General features: G+C 34.2%; 1 protein-coding gene across 46 annotated transcripts in view; it reads left to right on the top strand.

Annotated features, from left to right (window-relative positions):
- SLMAP (sarcolemma associated protein) overlaps positions 1-24344 on the top strand; it is a 158682-nt gene that overhangs the window by 87695 nt on the left and 46643 nt on the right. For 8 of the 46 annotated variants that reach the window (XM_070574839.1, XM_070574841.1, XM_070574811.1 and 5 more), the window contains 9 exons: positions 921-983; positions 3997-4092; positions 4355-4426; positions 5733-5873; positions 6966-7103; positions 8489-8657; positions 8744-8794; positions 9285-9335; positions 13756-13818. In XM_070574839.1, the coding sequence (XP_070430940.1) occupies positions 921-983; positions 3997-4092; positions 4355-4426; positions 5733-5873; positions 6966-7103; positions 8489-8657; positions 8744-8794; positions 9285-9335; positions 13756-13818 (844 nt within the window). The remainder of the gene's footprint in view (positions 1-920; positions 984-3996; positions 4093-4354; positions 4427-5732; positions 5874-6965; positions 7104-8488; positions 8658-8743; positions 8795-9284; positions 9336-13755; positions 13819-24344) is intronic. The other 38 variants (XM_070574845.1, XM_070574848.1, XM_070574816.1 and 35 more) reach the window with 7 other exon arrangements.

Below are 24344 nucleotides of genomic sequence, written 5' to 3'. Positions count from 1 at the left end.
AGCAATACCAAGAATTATTTTAGAAGTAAATAATGGGCTTCCTGATTTAGGACTAACTTTGAAAATAATGCTACCTCTCTGTCTTCTAGTTGGCATATTAATAAAAATGTACTTTCTGAGCTTAATAAGGAATGATGCTATTACTGTCATTAATAAGTTAATGCATAAGGCTTGGTAGTGTTGAGAATGTGAGTAAATGTTACAGCAACCTACTAGTGCCCTTCTTTTATTTTTATTTTTTTGGAATAATGCTGTGGTTCTCTATTCCACACCTGGGAGATACCCCTTATAAGAAGGTATTTCTTCTAATACTCTTGAGTTCTAAGCATTTTTGACAGTGATTTATAATGTTTAAACGACGTTATTCCTATCTTTTTCTTCTTAAAACCTACCTATAGTTTAAAAAAAAAAAGACGAAACTATTTTCATTGCCTCTGGCCATTGGACAAAGTTTTGTTTCGTGTCCTGCCTCCCCCACACCCCCATATACAAATATCATTTTGAAGATGGCTACTTCTAAATGAATTGTGACTTGTTGACGTATTACTATTTAATAATGAATTTTAAAGGAGAAAAATGTAGATCTATTGATTAGGAGGTATTATTTCTGGATTAAGAAACGGCTGTGTTGCCTTTGTGCTGTAAATTTGTGATTTGGTTTATCAAGGAATGTTTTCATGAGTAGCACTTATTCCACCACCCTGCTTATAAATCTCAAACTGGTCAGCATAATATAATGCCATTTACAAATTCTAGACATGGTACAGAAATATTTTGAAGACTAAAGGCACTGGTTAATTTGAAAAATAATTTTTATTTTGCATATTTCAGTAAATAGGCATTTCAAGGACTTGGTTTGGTTTTAATGTCTAATATAAATATTTTGTGTGACTATTGACGCTATGTGATTTTGTTTCTAGGTTGCTGCTAACACTCCAAGTATGTACTCTCAGGAACTATTCCAGCTTTCTCAGTATCTACAGGTAAAAGTAAATCTTGAGACTTCTTAGTCTTTAAAAGCAGAATTAAACAACTTAGATTTGATTTTGCTAGTTCACAGATATTGGCTAAAGAAATATTGGTTGGATACAAGTACAAAAGAAACATCTTTTTGAAGTAAAAAAAAGAATCAAAAATAGATCTTATGAAGAAAAGATAAAAAGAATCAGGATTGTTAAGTCTAAAGAAGATAAGATTCTGTACAAGAGGAATATTTTTCTTCAAATATGAAAAAGTTCCAAAATAGTTCTTTATCTGTAGATGACTTTTAAGTAAAATTAAACCTGGAGAGATTTTGGTTGCTTAATTTGATATTAATAGCAAACAATTATATAGCATTCAATATATGCCAGACTCTAGTCTAGTACTTTCCCTATATTAATTTACTTAATCCTCACAACAATTCTATAAGGTACATTTCTTATTCCCATTTTTACAGGTGGAGGAACTGAGGGACAGGATGGTTAAATCATTTACACAATATCACAAACCTAGTATGTGGTAGAGCTGGGATTTGAACCCAGACAGTTAGATCTTAGAGTCTATGTTCTTAACCACTATGCTATTCTGCTGGATCTATGGAAAGATTGCTTGATAGGGCAGATGCTTGGAATGGGTTCTGCAGGAAGTTAACACCATATTTAAAGAGCCATACAAATTTCTAAAAAGGAAACAAATGTTATTTTTTTTTTTCCTGGTTTTGGTAGATTTGCACTGGATTATGATTCTCGTGGTTAAGGAAAACTCTGGATCAGGAGTTTAGACATTGAGGCTTTTATCTTGGCTCTGCTACTCAATTAGTTCTGTGACTTTGGGTGGGTCTTCAGTTTCCTTTTGTTTAAAATTATAGGACCAAACCAGTGATCCTGAGTCTCTACATTCTTTTATAGGAGTCAGTCACTAAGAGCATTTCTACCTCAGTTAAGAATGTACACGTTGTGAAAATAAACAGAAAACTATCAATGTATTAATCAGATCTTCCACTGGGCATAAATGTAATGGTGCGTAGAAAAGCAGTTTTACACACTTGCAGTTTAGTGGAATAGTTAAAAGCATAGACTCTAGCCAGAATTCCCTGGACTTGATCTGTGGGTTTAACTTCTGACCTGTTGGGAAAGTTGTTTAACCTTTTTGTGCCTCATTTATCTCATCTGTGATATGGATATAATAATAGCACTTACCTTGCAGAATTAAGAATAAATGAATTAATATATATAAAGCACTTACAACAATGTCTGGCACATAGAATGTATCCCATAAATATTAGTAGTTATTTACCATGCAGTAGGAAGGCACATTAGTTGACCTACATCTCTCTTATTTTTAGAGGTGAAAGAAAATTTTGAGATTAATCTGGTCTAACCTTCATTTTTCATATACGAAATATGGGGCTCATATAGGTAAAAGGATTTCCTAAAGCTATTGTTACTAGTCATCATGGACTGTGAATCTTAACATCCTTACTCACTCCAGTCCTCTTTCCAACTTTCTTGTCAGTTCTGAATATTTTTAGTAAGGCATAATCTTTCACTCTTTTTCTAATTCTTTGAGAGAAAATTATGCTGCACTGTCTTTTCCGTATACATCTTTTTGAATTACTAAAGTTCTAATGTAAGTGGTAAACCTTTTGAATAAAAACTGGGATAGATGCAGTTTATGCCTTAGAACTGAAAGCCCATTCTTGAAAGTATTAAGTTTCTATTAGGATGTGGTTCATGGAGTTACAAAACTCTAAATGGATTTGACTGAAACAGGTGAAATTACGCCATCTAGTGGAAGTAGTAGTTTTTTGGTGGCTTTGTTTTTAAGTAAAACTTTTTGCAGCATTAGTGTAATTTCCTGGATGGTACGAATGTTTTAGAAGCTTAAAATAAATTTGGCAACTAGTCTCTTTTAAGTGTAAGCTGTGTTTTAATGTGAGTTCTGAGGTGATATGGCTTTTATTAGATTCCTTAATCTATATATTTAGAGTTATATTTAAAAACAGTACCTCTAACTCTAATTAAACCAGATTTTTCGTAGTCATTATCAAGGATGTGGAGAGCAATAAGTGCATGCTTTAAACCTCAAGTACTATGTTTGAAGCATACACTTCTCAGTTGAGGTGGCTCAGAGGAATTAGGGTAGTAAGTGTTCTTCTTTGGATAACGACAGGAATAGAAAAAAGTGAAATTTAGAGATGTGCCAAAACCACAACTAAATGCTGTATGAGCGTTTTCGCCTTGACTTTCAGTGAAGGAGATGCTGTTAACAGCTATCAAATATTAACAAGTGACCTAGAGATAAGGTTTTGCTCATCAATGTCTTTCTCTGTAAAATATTCCTTTGGAGCTGCCAAATAGTTGACCCCTTAATTACATTGAACTAGCACTGGTGGACTCTTACTTATTTTGGGGACATTTGATTGCTGCTAAGTGGTGTGCAGTCACCCGAGAGAATCAGAGGCCCTGAAAATGCAATAGACTGTGAGAGTGAAGCAGTTTCTTTCTAAATATACATATTTATATCCGTAACATTTTGTTAGGTTTCATTCCTGTGCAGCTAAGCCATTAATAGGTATCTTTGCTACTGATCAGATTGTTTTGGCTTAGTTTGGAATGTTTGTTCTGAGATACATATATAAATTAAAAAAAATTTTTTCATATGTATATGTAAAATTCAGGGTTAAAACATTTGTTGGATTCTTCTGCTCTACGTTTTGGGTTTTTTTTTTTTTTAACTCACTCTCAGTGAATTCTGAATACAAAGGAAACAAAGACAGATGATTTGTTTTCTGTTATAGGGGAAGTTGCAGCCAGCACCCCTAACAGCCCCAACAAATGAAACTAAAATGATGTCGCCCATATATATTTTACAGAGTAGATTTCTCAGGTTTGAAAGTAAGATACTAAATGGGATGTAAAATGAGAATACTTTCAGAATGTGCTAAAAACTGATTACTCTCCAAAGGAATCATGCTGAGTTTATTAGAATCTCTTTTGTGATTTATAATATTAGGAGGCCTTACACCGGGAACAGATGTTGGAACAGAAGTTAGCCACGCTTCAGCGGCTACTAGCCATCACCCAAGAGGCTTCAGATACCAGTTGGCAGGTATTCCAATTGCCTTTATATTCTAGAAGCATTTAAGCATAGTTTAATATCCTTTAGATATTGTTTAAACTAAAACTAAAATTTTTTGGCAAGCAAAGGCAAAATTATTTCCTAATGAACAAATATTGAAAATTTAGCATTTTACAGTAGATATTGCTCAGTTTTATGATTTGATATCTTTTGTTTGGCATTAGCAACCTTTTTAATATGGTATTTTTTAATTACCCTGGGATTTTATTTATACTTAATTTTTCGTCAACAGGCTTTAATAGATGAAGATAGACTCTTATCACGGTTAGAAGTTATGGGAAACCAATTGCAGGCATGCTCCAAAGTAGGTATTAATCTCAAGTACATAAAGAAAAATGCATAGTTTTTTATGAGCTTTATGTCTTTGACTGCCATTTTGAGTACATGCTAAAACATTTATACTACATTTTCACCATTCTTTTAAACCTTTCGTCATTATGGGAAATTTCAAGCATACATGTGAGTAGAAAGAATTGTATAGTGAATACCCATGTACAACTCTCTCTCTTCTTTCCATCACAATTGATATTTGTTGTAGGTACTGTATCATTTGTCATCAATAATTTCCCTCCACCTGGGTTATTTAAACATTCTTCTAGCTCCCCCTCCCACACCATAAATTGGTAGCTTGATCTAGAGATTTATCTTCAGCTTTTTTTTTTGTTAACAGCTCTTCGTGGCTAGTAGTGTATACTTTCACCACGAGGCACCATAATGTCTATTTGTCTTTCTTTTTGAGATATTAGCAGTCTTTGATGATCCTTGCCTAGATCCATTATTTTATTAAAGGTTGCAAAAAAATGGTGATTGTAACTTCATCATCCTTTCACTTACTAACTGGACTACTATAGAGAGAAACTTCCCCTCATAAACCATTTTGTTACCCTGAGGTACATTTTCTTTAGGAAAAGCAGGATAAGTGGTTTTCTCCTTTTATTTACTGGATTTGGAAATAGTGAATTGGTTTCTTCTCATCCACCAAAGAATGACTGTGAAGTGGTTTTTCTCCCCAACTTAGATTTAAATATATTTCTTGTGTTTCATCCTATTCCATGTGTTTTTCTTATTGATAGTCAAATTATCCCATCTTTGGTCCATGAGAACTTCTTCAGGTTGGCACCTGAATCCTGCTAGAACCCTAGCAGACTTTGATAGCTTCCTCCTGTTATATTGGACAAGATATTCCAGATTCATCTTGTACATTTCCTTCCTCAGACCTGGAATCAGCTTTTTCCCCAGGGTACTTTTATTCCTTTTGTTTTAACCATTGTTTTAAAATGCTTGGCCCCTTTGAAGGTAAGAGATTATTTTTGCCCACAAGTGTAAATTGTATGGCTTGCAGAGAATATGACAAGTAGAAGGGTTCATTCATTTTGTATATTTAGGAGAAATTCTCAATTTCCTTGGAATTTTTTTCTCCATATTTGTGAAGCATAATTTATTAATGCAACTTTTAAATACAGCTTCAATTAAAACAAGGCCTACATCATTTGTGTTTCGAAGTACTTTAATATAGAATTCAAGGAGCATCATAGTGTGGTTTTTTTTCAAATGGTAAATACTTTAAAAAAAATAACTTGGCTGTAATTATAAATATCTTTTAATCCTAGAATCAAACGGACGATAGTTTACGGAAGGAACTTATAGCATTACAGGAGGATAAACACAACTATGAGACGACAGCCAAAGAGTCCCTGAGGCGGGTTCTTCAGGAGAAAATTGATGTGGTTAGAAAACTTTCAGAAGTTGAGGTAATTTCAATTTAACAAATACTAAATAGTAGCATGATTTTAAAATTCTACTAAAATTGCTTACATTTCAGAACATTTTAAATTTGAGTAGTGTTATGTAGCCAGGAAAGATTTCCTGTCTATCAGTTGGGAAGGAGCAGTGTGCTGTTTTCATTGTCAGGAATTCTCAACATAACCATGTGAGCTCTGGTGCTTATGGTCTGTAGTCAGTGATTGAGGAAATAGAGGCCTAATCAGGGAATCTTAATATTTGCAGTCTGTTTAGGATTCAGCCTCCACTCAGTGGACCATGTGCCAGGGTATTGATCTCGTCACCTTGTTTTGCTTTTCTTCCAGTTGACGATAGTCTGTGTAAGTTGGAGAGCCTTATACCACTGTTATTATTTTACCCATCCTCCAGAGAGGAAAACTATCTTAACTTTGGAGGTTCAAAGGGGAAATTATCTCTGTGGTCCTTTCTGAGTCTTTTAGGAACAATCAAAATGTGATTCTCATTGCTTTGTCTATTTCAAAGCAATAGACAAGCTAATTGATAATACAACTCATTCCTGTGAACCACTGCAAAATTACCACAGAATTTATCTGTTACTGGATTTAGTAAAGTACCCATTGTAAACTAAATGGTAAGCATACTTCAGTGTAGGGATAGCTTCTGTAACAGCCTCATCCCAGAGTGACTGACTCACTGTCATGTCGTAATTGGACATGCAAGGAAAGAAAGTCGCTAGCTGTCTCCTAATTTTCTTATTAAATTAATTGTGCATGTTATTAAACTTGCTTTCAACAATCAGTAGGCTTAAAATATTTTCAAGGCTAATGGTCATAAAAGTGTAATTATGTAAAGGTAGTATCATCTCTTCCCTACCTGGTGTCTTTTTTTCTCCTCCCTCCCAACCCCCTCCCCAAATTCTTAGTCTTATTTTCTGTCTTGGCTGGTACCTGAAGTAAATTGAAATCCTTGTGTTGTTTAACTTAGCCTTATATAAAATCCAGGGCAGATGTTGATTTAGAACAGCCCATAGAGTTACACTTGTTATAAATTGGATTTAGAATGTGCATTTATTCTAAATTGCCTGTAAATTTGAATTACAGCGAAGTCTGAGTAATACTGAAGATGAATGTACCCACCTGAAAGAAATGAATGAACGGACTCAGGAAGAATTAAGAGAATTAGCCAATAAATATAATGGAGCAGTTAATGAAATTAAAGATTTATCTGATAAATTAAAGGTATGTGTTTACTCAACATGTTAACATAAGCATAAAAGTATGTTATTAATTGTCCCTAACACACTGGGTAACTTAAAATTTTAGGTATTGCTGAATAATTGTTGATATAAAATTTGCTAATGGTTGAAATTTGTAGTAAAAATCAGGTCGTTTAGCTCAGACCCCATTGCCACAGATAATTGAAAGTCTTAGAAGTTGGCATATTTCCTCTGGATGGAAATAAATAGTCAGTACTTCACAATAGGCATCTTTTAATATATAACAGGAAGTAGTTGATAATCAGCAAAACCCAGGATATTCAGAATTTTTTTGAACTTGCATCTGCTTATCTTTAGACTGTCCCAAAAGCAGGGCCCAGATATGTTAGTGCTAGAACAAGCCCAGAGGGAACCTTGAAGTGATCTTCTTAAACCCTTGTAGCCTCCGGGGATGCTATTGACTCCTCTTCAGGGGATGCTATTGACTCCTCTTCAGCTGCAGCGCCATATAGCTATAGGACATTTAAGATAAGGATGGAACCAGACTGTAGGTAGCTCAAGTTTGTCCTTTAAAATGTTATAACTGAGGGCCCAGCCCTATGGCTGAATGGTTAAAGTTCCTTGGCTCTGCTTCTGGTGGCCTGGGTTCGCAGGTTCTGATCCTGAGTGTGGACCTACTCCAGTCACTAGCCATGCCCTGGAGGTGTCCCATATACAAAATAGAGGAAGATTGGCACAGATGTTGGCTCAGGGCTGGTCTTCCTCAAGCCAAAAAAAAAGAGGAGGATTGGTAATGGATGTTAGCTCAGGGCGAATCTTCCTTAGCAAAAAAGCCCCAATAAAATGTTATAACTGAGTTTGTGAAGACCCATCTTTATATAATTCAAACCATGGATTGAGTGGCTAGAAGATAAACGTTTGTTAGAAAAGACCAGAGCGTACCTCCCCTCTGTGTGGTTGGTTAACCTATAACAGTTTTAAAGATTGGTCTTGTTAAAAGGCGGTCGTTTTGAAAAGTGCTTGTAATCATAATTGTTTTAGCTAAACATAATTTTGCTTAAAATTTCAGAATAAGTTACATTTTAGCATTTGCATAGTAATTGAAACAGTAGTAATCAGGGGAAAACCTTATTTCCCTCTTGAAAAATGTGGAGCTTTTCATTTTGACTCTATCTCTCTGTGTATTGAGCCTGTTTGCTTGCTGCAAGTTTTTATGTCCTAGGTGATATGGTGACATGACTCCAATGCAGGTCATTTTTGACATTATTTTGACATTTATAAATATGTTTTATAATATTGAATATTCTCCTTAGAAATTTTTGTGAATAAAAGCAGTCCTGCTTTGGGCCTCTTAAAACAAGCTCAAGTTTTATTAAATAACTGCATTTTCTTTTGCTTTCTCAATAGGTGGCAGAGGGAAAACAAGAAGAAATCCAACAGAAGGGACAAGCTGAGAAAAAAGAATTACAACATAAAATAGATGAAATGGAAGAAAAAGAACAGGAGCTCCAGGCAAAAATAGAAGCTTTGCAAGCTGATAATGACTTCACCAATGAAAGGCTAACAGCTTTACAAGGTAAATTAGCTAATCCGGAAATTGATTTGATTTGATTTTTTTTTTTTAATCTGTGAAATACCTTTTTCTTGGACTTTTATTTACAGTACGGTTAGAACATCTTCAGGAGAAAACTCTTAAAGAATGCAGCAGCTTAGGTAGGTGTCATCAAATTTCTTATTTAAAGCTGAATTTTATCATTGAACTTTTGATGTTTACTACCTCACATTAGTTACTTATTTTCCTTAAGAGGGATGTTTTAAATATTAGGTATAAAGTATCTACACGCTTTCAGAAAATTTCCTTTAAAAATATGCTGGATTGCCACCAGTGGGCACCATTGTTTAGTCCTTGAAGTGAATGAAATTTATGCAGCTGAGATGTTCTACTTAGAGATATTTAAATAGAAAAACACAAACAGCAGGATCCTTTTTCTTTTAAGGTTCTGTGGAAGGCTACTAAGCAGTTGTAGCCTTTTATCTGACTTGTTAGAAAATGGCAAGTTGAACCCTTTTTGTGAAAATAAATTTGAAGTGTTCTATACAGTCTCAATCTAAGGAGGAATACAAAATGCCATGGCTACACTTGAGACCAATTTTAAAGGAATACTTTCTTTGATCAGGCAATGATACACTCTCTTAATCCTAGGGATACAAGTTGATGACTTCTTACCTAAAATAAATGGGAGCACAGAAAAAGGTAGTGTAAAATACTTAAATATTTTTCTTTCATGATATCCTTTTACTATTTAAGCAGGATAGAGAGGTCAGGATTTTAAGGTTTAAGTGTTTGGAATGAAAAGCATGCTGTTCCTAGACCATCGAATCCTATCCTTTAAAATCAAGCTTCCATTTATTTTGTAATTCTTCATGCTATGATCTGTGGTTGGATATCCCTTGTTATATGGAAATTTCAATTATTCAAATTATAAGAAAATGATGAAGTTCAACTTTAGCATTGGCTTGTATGATATAATATAGCTCCCCCCGCCCCCCTATGTTTTTCAAAGAACTATACTACCGTTTTCTTCCATTAAGTACTGCTTCCTGGGGATAATTGACCCCCATTTTTAATGTTTGTGCCCTGCCCCCCTCCCAGCCAAGAGTTTAGTTAAGAGCCCATTGAACCCTTGGACATGTCATAGAAACTGCTTTCTTTATCTATCGTTTCATTGATCAGAGAAAACAGGGTCAGTCATTTTCTGCCATCTGAAAAATCCCTTGTTAGTTCTTGGTACTGTGACCCTTCTTTCTGGGGAGCTTGTGTTATCTCTTGCCAAAAATGGACAGCCACTATTGTTTTTTTTTACTACTGCATGGGGTACTTTTTACCCAGTGGTTTCTATATTCCTTCTGTCACAAAGATCCCTATTCATCCTTCTCCCCTCCCCATCCATCCAACATTAATTGAGCACCAACTATGTGCCAGATCCTGCATTAGATGCTTGGATTACAGAATGAATAATACTATCTTCTGTGTTTACAAATCTATGTGTCTCTCATCTCAGTTTTTATACAGAAGTTAGTGGAAGAAGTCAGGATTGATACCGAGAACTTCTTATTAAGTATTTTTTCCATGTATCAGGGGATATCTTTATAGTACCTGAGCAGCAACCAAACTGATAAAGTTAGGAGGTCCTTTTTTGTTTGTTTTGTCTTCATTTCGTTGGTTTATTTTTCATCAAGAACTGGCAAAATAGGCTCAGGTAATCATGTATATGTGAGCTGCAAGTCAAGACCCAATATTACATATATGACGAATCTTGAAACTCTAAATTAAAAAAAAATTTCATTAATCATTGTTATTTGACTATTCTATATATGTTTTGTAAAATGCATTGGTATTTTAAAATTTCAGTTTGATTGAATTTCAATTTGAGAATTTTTAAAGGTGTAGTTTATATTCATTGCACCAATATTACTAATTTCTCTTTAAGTGTATTTAGCAAACATGTAAAATGAATTAGTCTTCATCTTCTGGAAGCTTGTCATCTTCAAATGAATTTATATTTCCTGTTGTCATTATTTTGCCTTTTTTTCTCTTCCTGACATGTACACTTTTTATTCAAATACATCTCCCTTTTGATTTGAGCATGTGTTTATTAATAATGTTAGTGTTAACTCAAGCTGGGGACATTCTATTCCTTCACTTAAGAGAATCCTTTTATATACAATGAATCATCTTTATACTATTTAGAGTTGTTGAATTAGTGCTCAAAATTTTTTGCCAATTCCAGTTGATTTAGATAAGAATAGTTGTAGACAAATCCTTGATTTAAGACTGAATGAGATATTTTGGATACTTTAAGATACTCCTTCCTATAATTATTTTTCCCTTGCTGGTGTGTTTGTTTTTTTAGTGGTGATAAATTGAGTAGTGTAAGAGTCACTAATAGAATATCTTTAAATAAATCTAGTAGTAAATATCTGGATTTGCACAAAAGTTTCATTACACCAGATTTAGTTACAGAGTGGATTTTGGAATAAGATGGGTCTATTCTGAATCATTTGTGATATAATAAGAAACCAGTTATCAAGTATCCCACTGTTACCAAAGTCCATAGCCATAATGTGCTATATGATATGATTTTAATTAAAATTCTTTAAATTGTAAGAGAATATTTCAGAAGTGTCCAGAGATGTTAAGATTACTAATGCTTCTCCAGTAAACTTCATTTTTGAAATTATTTAAATCTAAAGTAGCTGCTGTAAACATAGTTTCTGTACTGTAAATTTTTTTATCTTATCTGATAAACATAATTTGAATATGTCTTAAAGGGTATAGAAAAGCACTGTCTAATAGTAATATTATAAGAGCCATATACACAGTTTAAAAATGCCTCGTAGCCACATTAAAAATATTAAAAAAGGTAAAATTTTAATAATGTATTTTAATAATGTATTTAATAACGTATTTACTTTAACCCACTATATTCAAAATATTATTTCACCATGTATTTAATATTAAAAGATTAAAAATGGGGTATTTCACATTGTTTTTCCCTTAGAAAGTCTTTGAAATCAGTGTATATTTATTTTACACTTATAGCACATCTCAGTTTGCTCTAAGCACTTTTTAAAAGCTCAGTAGCCACATGTGGCTAATGGCTACTGTTCTGGACAACACAGATACAGAAAATCAAAATTCATAGGAAACTCGTATGTATAAATAAAACACATTTTAAGTATCGTGGTTCTCTATTATGTTTCTGTATCCGTTTTTTTCTTTACATTTCTATAGCCCTATTTAGTATCCTAGACAACCCTCCATAAGTATCTGATTCTTTTTGGATTATCAGTGACATCTTTTATAATTTTGGCTAAGTGAGTTCCCAAGGGCCTGAATTCAAGTAATGAAGTATTAAAAGTGTCATGATCCAAATCCTTTACATATACTCTCTGAAAGACTTTTATCTAATGTGTCTTAGGAGATGCCTTTGTGGAAGTCATATATATATCTTCTTACATTAATCTTGCATTTTATTTAAATTAGTATAGTAAATATTTTAATGTAGAGTCCTTATGTTAAAATCAGAGTAGATAAAAGGGGGATTTTTGGCTTGATGAGCGATGGTGGGATGTCCTGCATTAACAAATATCATCTAAAGTCCTGTGATGTAGCCTGGAATTTGGTTTCAAATAAGTTTTGTAAAGTCCTTTAGTTAGGTTAAAATTTGGTTTCAAATGAGTTTTCATATTTAACAGTGGTGTCGTGTAGTTTGAGTTCTGAAAATGTTATCATAGCTTAGGATTTATGTAAAACAACTCTTTACCTTGGTAATAACTATTCAACTGAGGACTCTTGTTTTAGCTTTCTTGGCTCCAATTGGCAAATGCTATTTATTAGATTTTTTTTTTTTTAATTTCAAATTTCTGTTGCGGTTAGCCTTTTTTTCTTTTAAGGGCTATATTGTATCTCTGTATAATATAATTGTATTTAACTATACAGTTATATACAACCGTATATAACTATACACACACACACATAAACATATATAACTAGATAAAGGATGATGATAGATTTGAGTATGAAAGTTAAGAAAAAGGCTGTCAGTAAGGATGTCAAGAGAGACTGATGAGCGATCAGAGTAGGAGATGCTAAGTTGAGATGATGAAGGATGAGGTGGGTTGAGTTGGGGATGAAGAGAAAAGTGGCTTTTACAGTCAGCGTGGTGCTAATTCATTGTCCTCTCTGACAGGTTTTAGTGCTTTCACACCTTCTAGAGAGTCATCATGTTGGAATATGTTTTTAACACTTGAACTTCCAAAGTCTGTTTGGTAGTTTTGAAAGCTGTAAATATCTAATTGAAGGATGTTATCCAGATTCAGAAGTTAACTCTTTGAATCAAAGTAAATAATAATGTTATTGTAAGAAAGAGACTGAAACTTTTATTAAACTACTATGTTAGGTTTTGATTCTCTCCACTTATTTAAAAAACAAATAAAACCCCAAAAAACAAATTCTGTTTGACATGAGCAAAGCTATTTACCAAGCTCTTATTTTAAAATGTGCAGGCATTGGTTTTAATCATTTGGGCAGAGACAAACAATGTAATGTTTTGATAATGTATGAAGTACAGATTAAGTGATTCAAAGGAGAAGACGGTGAAATGGAAGTGTAAAAATTAAAATATTTCATCAGTTTCTTAAAATTTTTAGGCATTATTTTATGGTATTCTTAAAATATTTACTTTTTGCCTCTTGACTAAGATGGATAGTTTGGAAGAGGGACTGTTAGAGAACAGTAAGAACAAATGTTAAATTGTAAAATTATTTAAGGATATTTGTTAAGCTCTCATGGAGAAAGGCGTGTTTTAAAAGTGGGAGAAGCTTTTTAAAGCAATATATTTCTGTGGTTTTCTTGACCTCTTTGGATAGAAACTGCACCTTTAAAAGCTAACCATTCAGGGTACAAATTAATGATTATATTATTATAATATTCAGTTATTTAACTTTAACTCCACAATATGTCTGCTGTTAGTGTTAAAATATATTAAACTTTTATTAATCTTATTTAGAGTTACCCATGTTAATATATTTCGGTTTTCCTACCTTTGCTGTTGTTCGTTTTCAAAAACAGCAACAAGCTATATCCTTAAAGGTGTTTCTTTCTTTATTAGAGCACTTGCTTTCAAAGAGTGGCGGGGACTGCACTTTTATTCATCAATTCATAGAATGCCAGAGTGAGTACAGAGTATTTTTCACATTGATTTTAATGAAGTCAGGGGCTAAAACTGGAAAACGAGAGGGACAATGAAGATCTCAATGTGTTTGCTATGGTAGAGGTGCACAAAGGGCAATCTGCAGACAGCAGCAGTCCTTTTCATGCTGTTTCCGTTTCTCTCTTTTGAGAAAAATATTTTTGTTGCATTTGCCTTCACGGATGGAGGTGAGCATTTCATATTGCTCACAAAAAACAGGAAGTTTCAAGCTTTTTAATTAAAAATCGTCATTGAGTGGGAAATAGAATGTCAAGCACCTAAACTTTCTGTGTGGATACTTAAGAGATAGTAATAACGTTAACCTGTTTATTTAAGTTCTAGTACTATCACAGATTTGGCCTTTGAGGTTCTTAAATACATTTCTTAAATGATTAAATGAAACCACAAAAGCAATGATTTAGTTTGGGCACTCAGATCTGAAGATGGCCCTTAGGGTGGCAGGAGCTTTTTAGGGAAGGAGTAGCAGTGGACTGTCCCACAGTCTAACATCAACTACCTACCCTTGGGAAGTTGTGCAAAGACTATCTTTAATCATATTTTAAAGATAGGTTGGCTTTTGAGGTGGTTTAGACCTCTGCTGGATTCTGAACAAAAGTATCTTGAATTCCCTCTTACTTGAAAATCACATGGCTGCTTAAATCTGTAACAATCACAAGGTTGTGATATTCTCTCAGTCTTCTTAGTGACAATTAATTGTCACTATGTGTAGTAAAGATTTATTGATAATGTCTGTATTTTTTCCTGTCAGACGCACTTTGTCAGGCATTTTTATCTTCCTGCTTGCTCTCGTTTTGAAATGAGTGATTTTCCATGTTTTTATGCCCATAAATTCATTTTCTGGGTGTGCATGCATGTATGGTTCTCCCCCACACATACATAATCTCAGGAGCACTTGGGGGTTGTCAGGATCACACCTGGTAATTATAGCGGATGCAAACTCAACAGATCAAATATTTATACTATTTAGAAATGCTTTAAAGAAACCTGAATTTCATTTAATAATTTTAGAAGAGCTTCTGTTTTTGTCCATTTTAGAGACTATAATGTTGAGTGTAAGTTTAACATTACTTTGAGGTAAATTGGTTAATAAATATGGCATGCATATTTCTTTGTCCTTTAAAATTTTTTCGTAAAGCAAATAGTAGTGCGTCTTTTTTGTGGTCTTCTGATTTCTAAATCTCACTTTTATAGGAAATTGGGGCAAAATAATTGGTACTCACTGAAACCAACTAAAAGTAGAATGTATAATCTAAAATATAGATCTTTAGGAGAAGAATTTTATACTTAGTTTTGTTATACGTGGCCCTTTTTTAATGTTATTTTTATTTTGAATTTTTGGGATTTATATTTTGAACTCAAAGAAATAAGAACAGAAAACTATCAAAAGTGTGTTTTTATTAAGTTTGCAACAATCATTTAAAATATTATTATAAAATACGTAAAATATTTAGCTGTAATTATAACACAGAATAATGTTTGTTTTAAATAAAAGAAAAAGATGTTTGGAGAGTTTTATTATATTATAGTTGTGGGGGGAAATTGGCCAAATAAATATTCAGAGTTAGAGGGAAGTTATGTAAATTGTAGCAATCCTCTCAGTGGGGATATTAGCCAATAAAATGATGTTTATGAGGACTATAAGGGCATGGGAAAATGCAAAATGTGGTACATAGAGGGGAAAATTAGAAGATGAAATCCTATTCTTGTGGACAAAGAGTGAACCAAAGAACAGAAAACATAAAATACAAGTGTTCCTAACCATCTGAATCCGTTGGGTTTCTAAGTGCGAATAGAAGTTTGGAGTGTGAATTCAGGTATCTAGGGATATAGCCCATTATCTGAATCTGTTTGGTTCTTGAGTTTCAGTAATAAATAGCAAAAGTTTGGTTAATGAGGATACCTACCAGTTGTATCTCAAAATTTTCCAAATCTGTTTGGCTCCTTAAATTTGGATAGCCAGAGGTGGCATAGTAAGGGTTGCCTCTGGTTTGATTTGTTGACAGAAGGGACATTTTTGTTATTTTATGACAAGTTGCCATTATAGAAATTGTTGTGTTTCATAAGTATTAAGGCAAGCAAGGCAAATTCAACAAAAATTTTATTCAAGAGAACTTTTGAAACAATTTTGGATTATTTTTTGACAAGCGCACAAACTTTTTTGCTATTATTTTCATTGATAAGCATCTTGAACTGATTTATGATCTTGAACATGACGTGCATATTCTGTGAGCAGTGATACTTCATATTCTTGTTTCCAGTCTTTTAAAAAGTAAATGTTAAGTTCCTAACTTTCATTATTTAATGTGCTTGTATAGTATAAATTCGCCTTGTGTTTTAAAAATTAGAAAGCAAGTAATTCACTTCCATAGGATTCATCATGTCTATTTTTAATATATCGACAGATTTTTTTCAGTTTAGGTGTATGAATCCACAAGAGAACAATTTGGTTGTTGGCTCTCTCCGTTTATAAGGTGATTTTGAGGAAATTAAATGAGTTGAAATACATTTCAGTTTGTTTTCCTTTTATGGTAAAACAGACTGTGTTTCTTTTAATTCTCTTTTAGGAGAAAAGCTTTTAATCCCATGCAATGAAATTGGATTTTGAACAGATTTAAATAGCCTTTTGCATAATTCCAGAACTGTGAAATAAATTTTATGCAGAAAAATACACCATATAAAATCTAGACTTAGCAAGTAACTTTAGTGGGACTTGCTAAAAAGCTCTAGCAATATTTTCTTCTTTAGAGATTCAGGCATGAAATTTGGTTTAAGCAGAACTCCACATTCCATGTTCCCTTCAAATTTTAGTTACTCAGACTTTACCATATAAACTTAATGAATACATTGAGACTTTTGTGTTCTGTTAAAGGTGCTTTCTGAGTTAAGAAATTGTGCATCTCTAAATCTGTTTCATATATATTCCATGAACTGTCACTTGATTAACTTGTGTTTTATATTGTCTTGTTATGTTATATTGTATATTAACTTGTAAATTGTGCATCTCTAAATCTGTTTTATGCATATTCCTTAAACTGTCACTTGATTAACTTGTATGCCGAGTGAGGATGAAGGGTAAAAGGTGGAGAATCTAAGGATCTGCAGACCTAACGTCCCTTTGTGGGCATAGAGTGAAAGACAGCCTTGTCTGGGCTGCTGCCTGCCCCTTTGATTTCTCTTGCTGTTCTTTGCCCTGGTGAGGGCAGAGGCATCACTGCTGGTTGCCAGAGAAACTTTCCTCTGAGGTCTGCTTTGGAGAGAAACTGCCCCTTCCCCCAAGGGCATCTGCCTTTTGACGATGGAGTTAACAAGTGCCCTGAAATAAACCTCATATCTTTGTATTCTTAATCCATTCTTACTGTGAGACTTAATGGTTTTTCTTATTAGGCAAAAGTCTAGTGCTCTTAATATTTCATGTTTTATTGTTTTTTCTTGATCTTTAAAGAATTTTCTCCCTGCCTCCCACCCCCATTTTGAAATTACAGTCACTGTCTGTTATGCTTCTCTCATTCTGTCCTCCTTTCTCTTACGGCTTTGCTCTCACATAAAAATTGCCTTATTTGGAGTAATGCGTTGAATCATTGTTGCTTGTGTGACTGTTTACTTTTCATCACTCTATGAGATCAGCCTCTCTGAACAATCTCTGGATTATTCTGATTATACGTTCTACTTGAAACAGATTCCTGAATTTTCATTTTTTGAACTTTTATTTCTCTAAGCCAAAGCAATTTATTTATGACAAAGACTAGAAAACATTTGGTGTAGTTCCTACTTATAGTAGTTTATGTCCCTATTATAGGAAAACTCTTGAGTTTAAATTAGATGTTGCTATTCTTTATTTCTTCGTTCTTAGAGTAGTTGTCCAATCTAGGGTATATTGGAGGGTTTTGTTTATTGTTTTGTTGTACCAAGCATTTCCCCAGTCAGCTTGCTTTCCAACATTTTTACCAGATTTTTCTCCCAGTGTAACTGCACAGAAGATAGTCTTAAGTTCATGCCAACAGTGTTTTGATATGTAGACTCTTCCTTTTTTTAAAAAAAGATATGTTTCTGTGTTCTTGAAATTGGTCCATTTCATTTAGTTTTAAATCTATCCTCAAATTCTAAATTTTGTTTTTTCTATTTTGTTCTTCCTTATTCATTGGTTTTAGGACAAATAGCTTTCTGGAACTGTTTTTATGAAAAGGCAGACTATCTTCTGTAGCAAGAATTGCTTTAACCAATTTTATTTTGCTGTAGAAATGAATAACCTTGTGAAAGTCTGTATTAAATTTAGCAACCTCACAGGGCCTCCTCTGTGAGGTTCTAAAAAGTCTATTTCTGCTTTGTGAACTCCTGCTCTCTGAAGAGAAATAAATTGTTGGCTTGATGTCGAACGCTGATTGTTAACTTTTACTTTAACTGTATCTTGTTTATTCTAATCTCAGTTTCTTTGCCGTATTTCCCTTTAATGATCATTTAGGTAACTTTAGCTCATTTTTATTTATGATGTTTAGATTTAAATCAGAGGAACCTTCATGTGAATTCTCATTTGGTCCCTTGCTGGCATTATGACCTCTTTAAATCTTAATTTCCTCATTTATTAAATGGAATGGTAGTACCTACTTCATAGGATTATTATGAGAATTAAATGAGATCCTATTTACTAAGTGCTTTAAGTAGTGCCTGGTACACAGAAATACATGTTAACTGGTAGGTAGAAAGCTTGTTGGCAGGGGTAAAGAAGGGTGTTATGGGAACTTTTTTGTTGAAGTAGCTTGTTTTCCTCCTTTTTATTCCCAGTCTCAGGACAGTGAAAGCTGATTGATTAGCTTTGTTGTTCCTGTTAAAGTAATATGTTTCTGACAATCTGGAGATTATCTAACTTTTTAAATACCAGTATGCCATTTAAAAATTTTGATCTCAAGCACATTATTTTGATGTCCTAGTCATAATATTATTTTTTGAATGACACCTGACTTTGAAATTTACTAATATTCTGCTAGTACTCCAGCCTATTCTATTTTCCAGGCTGGCAGTTACAACAGCAGTTTATGTAGTTCTTTTATATTCATCTACTCTTCTTTCAGTTTGTTTAAGATCCCTAGGCAACTGACATCAGTATCTGATAGTCAGTACTATTTGAGTTTATCTTTTGCTTTCAATTGCTTGTGGCTGTCATGTAAGGTAAATGGCTCTTTAGCTTTAATAACTTAATCCAAGAGAAGAGCAGGGAAAAATTAAAAGAACTTAATCCAGTCTAGGCACACCTGTGCTCCTTTGAGCTTCTTTGAAATGCATTGTTTGCATTGTTTCTTGTTTTTATTTTGTGCCACATGGCAATATAGGTAGTATATAATTTATTTTTATCAACCAAGAAATAAATTTGGCTCTCTTCTTATTCAGTCTTTGACAAGATTTGACAGTTTTTGCAACTCCATCATATGTTTTCTTACTAAACTAAGTGCTTAGGTGATGGTTCTCAAATGTTGTCAAACTTATTAGACCCATGATTTCTACTCCTTGGTAGGGTCTATACAGAAATGCCTACATATATATATCAGGTACAAATTTAAAATGTTTACAGTGGCGTTATTTACGCTAGTTCAAAACTGGAAATAACCTAGAAGACCTCTGGTAGTCAAATGGATGAATACACTGAGGTATATTGGATGAAAGAACTCTTGACACAAAAGAGTACATACTATAGTATTCTATTTATTTAAAGCTCAAAACCACTAAAATTATATTAAATTATTCAGTCATGTATATTTAGATAGTGTGACTATAAAGAAATGAAAGAAATTAAATACCATAAAAGTTAAGGTAGTAGTTACCTTTATGGAGTTTTGATTGGAAAGGAGTATGTGGAAGGCTTTGGCGGGGTAGCAGTGGGGAGCATGGTTAGGTTCTGTTTCTGGATTTGGGCTGTAATCATATAGACATTTGCTTTAAAAGAAATTTATTAACTTTGCACCATTGTGTTCTATGCCCCTTTCTGAGTGTTATTTTTCACAATAAATAAATATGGTTTTAAAATAGGGAAACATGAATAATTATCTCTCTATAGTATCCCTCAAAAAGAGGGAGTTTTAAAAAAGAAAGAAAATCCTCTGCTTTATCTTACAGTTGTGCCAAGGCAAATAGCTCTTTTAAGACCTGCAGTTATCATTACATGGAAGTTCTCTTTTGAGTCTCTGAGAGGTCTCTGACTTAGTATTCCTGAAGAATTGAGTCTCTGCCACAAGTTTGAGAACCAGTGATTAGAAAGTTTTGTGTTTTTTTCCTGCTTCCTCTCCCCAAATCCCCCGAGTACATAGTTGTATGTTTTAGTTGTGGGTCCTTCTAATTGTGGCATGTGGAACACCGCCTCAGTGTGTCCTAACGAGCGGTGCCATGTCCACGCCCAGGATCTGAACCAGCCAAACGCTGGGCCGCTGCAGTGGAGCTTGCAAAACTTAACCACTCGGCCACAGGGCTGGCCCTGATTAGAAAGTTTTTTAAAAACAATATTCTCTTTGTTAATTCTTTAATCACAGGCCGCTAATGATTCACCAGATTTGATAGTATAACCTTAAATAATTTCAGTAGTGATAATAGCAGCAGGTAATTATTATTTAGCACTTGTATACTAGTACTGCTTAAAACTTTTTATATATATTTAATCCGTAGTTATAAGAATAAGGAAAACATTCAGATTACTTTTTCCAAGTTTTAGCTCTTTAAAAATAGATGCTCAATTCATTCATTCAGCAAATGTTTATTAAGCATCTACAATCTACATGTCAGGCATTATTTAGTAGTTGTTAGGGGTATAGAAATGAACAAGACAAAGAAAGCTTTGCCTTCATGGAGTTTACATTTTCTTGAGGCAACAAAAGCTAATAAACTAATAGTATGTCGGGTAGTGATAAGTCCACCAAAGAAAAATAAAAGAATATAAGGCAATAGGGAGCGACAAAGGTAGTCAAGGGGATTTGAACAGATTCTAGACTAAGCTGAGTGAGTTGTACATGTATTTGGAGAAAGAGTATGTGAAATAGAAAGAAACCATGTAAATACCCAAGGCAGGTCTAAAATTGGAGTTTTAGAACAATAAAATTGCTTTTTTTAAAAAAATAAAGGACCAGATAGTAAATATTTAGACTTTGCAGGCTATAGGGTCTCTGCTGCAACTACTAAAGTCTGCCATTGTAGTGGAAAGCAGCAATGGACAATATGTAAATGATTGGACTTGGCTGTGTTCATATAAAACTTTATTTACCAAATAGGCAGCAGGCTGGGTTTGGCCCTGCAGGCCTGTAGTTGGCTGACTCCTGGGCTAGATCATATAGACCTTGTAGGTCATGGCAGGGACTTCAGATTTTGTTCTAAGGATGAGGGAGTTTCGAGCAATAAATTACTCCTAATATGTATTTATAATTTTTTAGACAAGATGGTTCTTAGATCTTTAACATACTAGAAAAAGATTGGAATGGCTTTCAAAGTCTTTGTTTATATTATATTATTATTTGCTGTATTCATGTAACAAGCATTTGTGGAACCTGTGTTACGTGTCAGAACTGTGTTGGGAATTAAATTATTAATAAGATACCTACCTGCTTTCACTAGACCCTAAATTATCACATTTATCTTGATAATCTGTCAGGAGTACCCAGCACTGTAACTGGTGCATAGTAAATATTTGAAGGCATGAGTATATTCCTCAAAGAGTTCATATTATGTTGGGAAAAGTAGACATAAATAGATACTTGCAATCTAGGATAATAGAGATATGAATGAAGAGCTATGGAAGACAAGAGGAGAGATACCAAATCCATCTAGGAGAAAAGAAGAGAAGATAAATTCAGTTTTAGACATGGCGAGATTAAGATCCTGTGGGATTTCTGGGTGAAGATGTCTGAGAAGTTGTTAAACAGTAAGATTCTGGGACCTAAGAGAGAGAGGTAGACTAGGTATCAACATTTAGAAATTATTCAAGTGTAGTAGGTAGTTAATGCCATTAAAAAAGAGTTTTTGTTGTTGACAGATCTTGAAGACTAACACACTTTTTTTTGGGGGGGGGCTTTGTAGAACCATAAAAATTTTATATTCTGTTCCCCCACCCCTACCTCAGTGCACACAGTGCTGCATTGGAAATCTTTGTATAAGTTTCTCTCTTTCCAGAGTGATACGCAGAAGGGTGTGGGTTAAAGGACATGCGCTTTCAACATTTGGAGACATCCTGCCAAATTGCCCTCTAAAAAAAATGATACTGATTTACATTCCCACCAGAAGGACACCGGATTACTCATTTACCTACCCATCTCAGTAGTGAATGTTTGCCAATCTGGTGGGCAAATAATGCTAGGGCATTGTTTCAGTGAGTAGACCATGAGTTTCGCATGTTTGCTGGAATTGTGAATTCTACGTTGCTATTCTTTGCCCCTTTTTCTATTGTGGTGTTTGACTTTTTCTTACTCATTTTTGGAGGGCTTCACATCTTTGCTTGCCTTCTCTATACTCCCTTTCCTCCTTCCTTGTTTTATTTTTCTCCGTAACTACTATCTGACATACTGTTGGTTTATTTCTTTATTGCCTGTCCCTCCCTGCCCTATTAGAATGTAAGACTAGGAGGGCAGGGATTTTGTGATTTGTTCATTCTAATGTTTCCAGCACCTAGGACAATGTCTGACACATAGTAGGGACTCCCTAATTAATTGTTCAATGAATGAATGAGTTCATTTATTGTTTTTCAGACGTTTTCTCCATGTCTGTCACATGCCCTTTACCTTTGTTTATGATAAGGTTAATCATACAGAAAATTTTCATTTATTTGAGGTCAAATCTATCAGTTCTTTCAGATGTCTTTTGTGTTCTTCGTTTTGCCTAAAGCCTTTTTGTTGTTTTTTTTTTGAACTTTTTGACTACCTTCACCCATTTTCGCCCACTCCCCACTCCCTGCCTCTGGCAACCACCAATTTCTTCTCTGTATTTATGAGCTTAGTTTTTTTTTTTTAAATATATCTATATATATTTTTTAGATTCCACATATAAGAGAGAGCACATGGTATTTGTCTTTCTCTGTCTAACTTATTTCGCTCAGCATAATGCCCTCAAGGTCCGTCCATGTTGTCGCAGGCGGCAAGATTTCGTTCTTTTTTATGGCTAAATAATATTCCATGTATATGTATTCCACAATTTGTTTATCCATTCGCCCGTTGATAGACACTTAGGTTGTTTCCATATCTTGGCTATTGTAAATAATGCTGCAGTGAACATGGGGGTATGTATATCTTTTCAAGTTAGTACTTTCATTTTCTTCTGATAAATACCCAGAAGTGAAATTGCTGGATGATATGGTAGTTCTGTTTTCAATTTTTTGAGGAAGCTCCATACTGTTTTCCATAGTCTCTGTTCCATTTTACATTCCCACCAACAGTGCACAAGAGTTCTCTTTTCTCCACATTCTCACAAACACTTGTTATTTCTTATCTTTGATAGCAGCTATTCTAACAGATGTGAAGTGGTATTTCATTGTGGTTTTGATTTACATTCCCCTGATGATTAACAGTGTTGAGCATCTTTTCATGTATTTGTTGTCCATCTGTATGTCTTCTTTGGGGAAACGTCTATTTAGATCTTTTGCCTGTTTTTTTAATCAGATTGTTTGGTTTTTGCTATTGAGCTGTAACACATATTAGATCACAATTGGAAGAAAGGAAAGCCAATGAAAAGCTGAGAAGAAAGGAATGGGCAAACACATAAAAGTAGTAGAAATGAGTGGTATCCTAGAAGTCAAAGGAAAAGAGTTTTAAAAGGGAGGCAGTAAACTTTTGATTAAATATAGTAAAATGGACCCATTCATAGTAAAGGATTATAGAAGACATGAGGCCACAGGGACAAAGAGAATGGGAATGGAGACTATAGCAGATAGTAGATGTCAACAAAATTTTGGAAAATGTAAAACAGATAATTGAATGATAAGAGATTTGGGTTTTCATTCTTTCTTTTTTAAGGGGCTGCAAGGGGGAGGTGGTGTGAAGGAAGCCAAAAAAAGCGAGTTAATACTGTGGCACAGTTGTCAGAGGCACTTAGTACCTCTTAGCCAGGGCAGGAGTGTTGGGTGGTGCTAAAAACAGGATTGAAAGTTTATATGAGGAATCATTCAACCTTCGTTTTCTTCCCTTGGTCCGTGCAGACAGACGGGTATCTCTTTCCTCCCACAAAAAGACTGGAGGTTTGTTCTCTGGAGGCTGAAATGGAGAGTCTCTAGACTGGGGTACTTCAGACATGGCTGAGGGCAGGGTCTGAACATCTTACTGAAAAAAAGGTGGGAGAATTAAATGAAAGTCTGTATACTGAATCAGAATGCTGGTCACCGGGTTTATACTCCCTAGAAAGGAGCTGAGAGGATTCTTCTCTGGGGGAACTGATCAGACCAAGAGAAAATACTTACTGATAGTGACATTTGAAGGTCTCACAACAAACGGCCACGGTGCAGCCCAGCAGGTAACAAGCCCTGCATGTGC

This window comes from Equus przewalskii, chromosome 15 (genome assembly GCF_037783145.1).
Source record: "Equus przewalskii isolate Varuska chromosome 15, EquPr2, whole genome shotgun sequence".
NCBI classification, from domain to species: Eukaryota; Metazoa; Chordata; class Mammalia; order Perissodactyla; family Equidae; genus Equus; species Equus przewalskii.
Note: the sequence above shows the minus strand (reverse complement) of the source record. Positions and strands in the feature narration are given on the sequence as shown.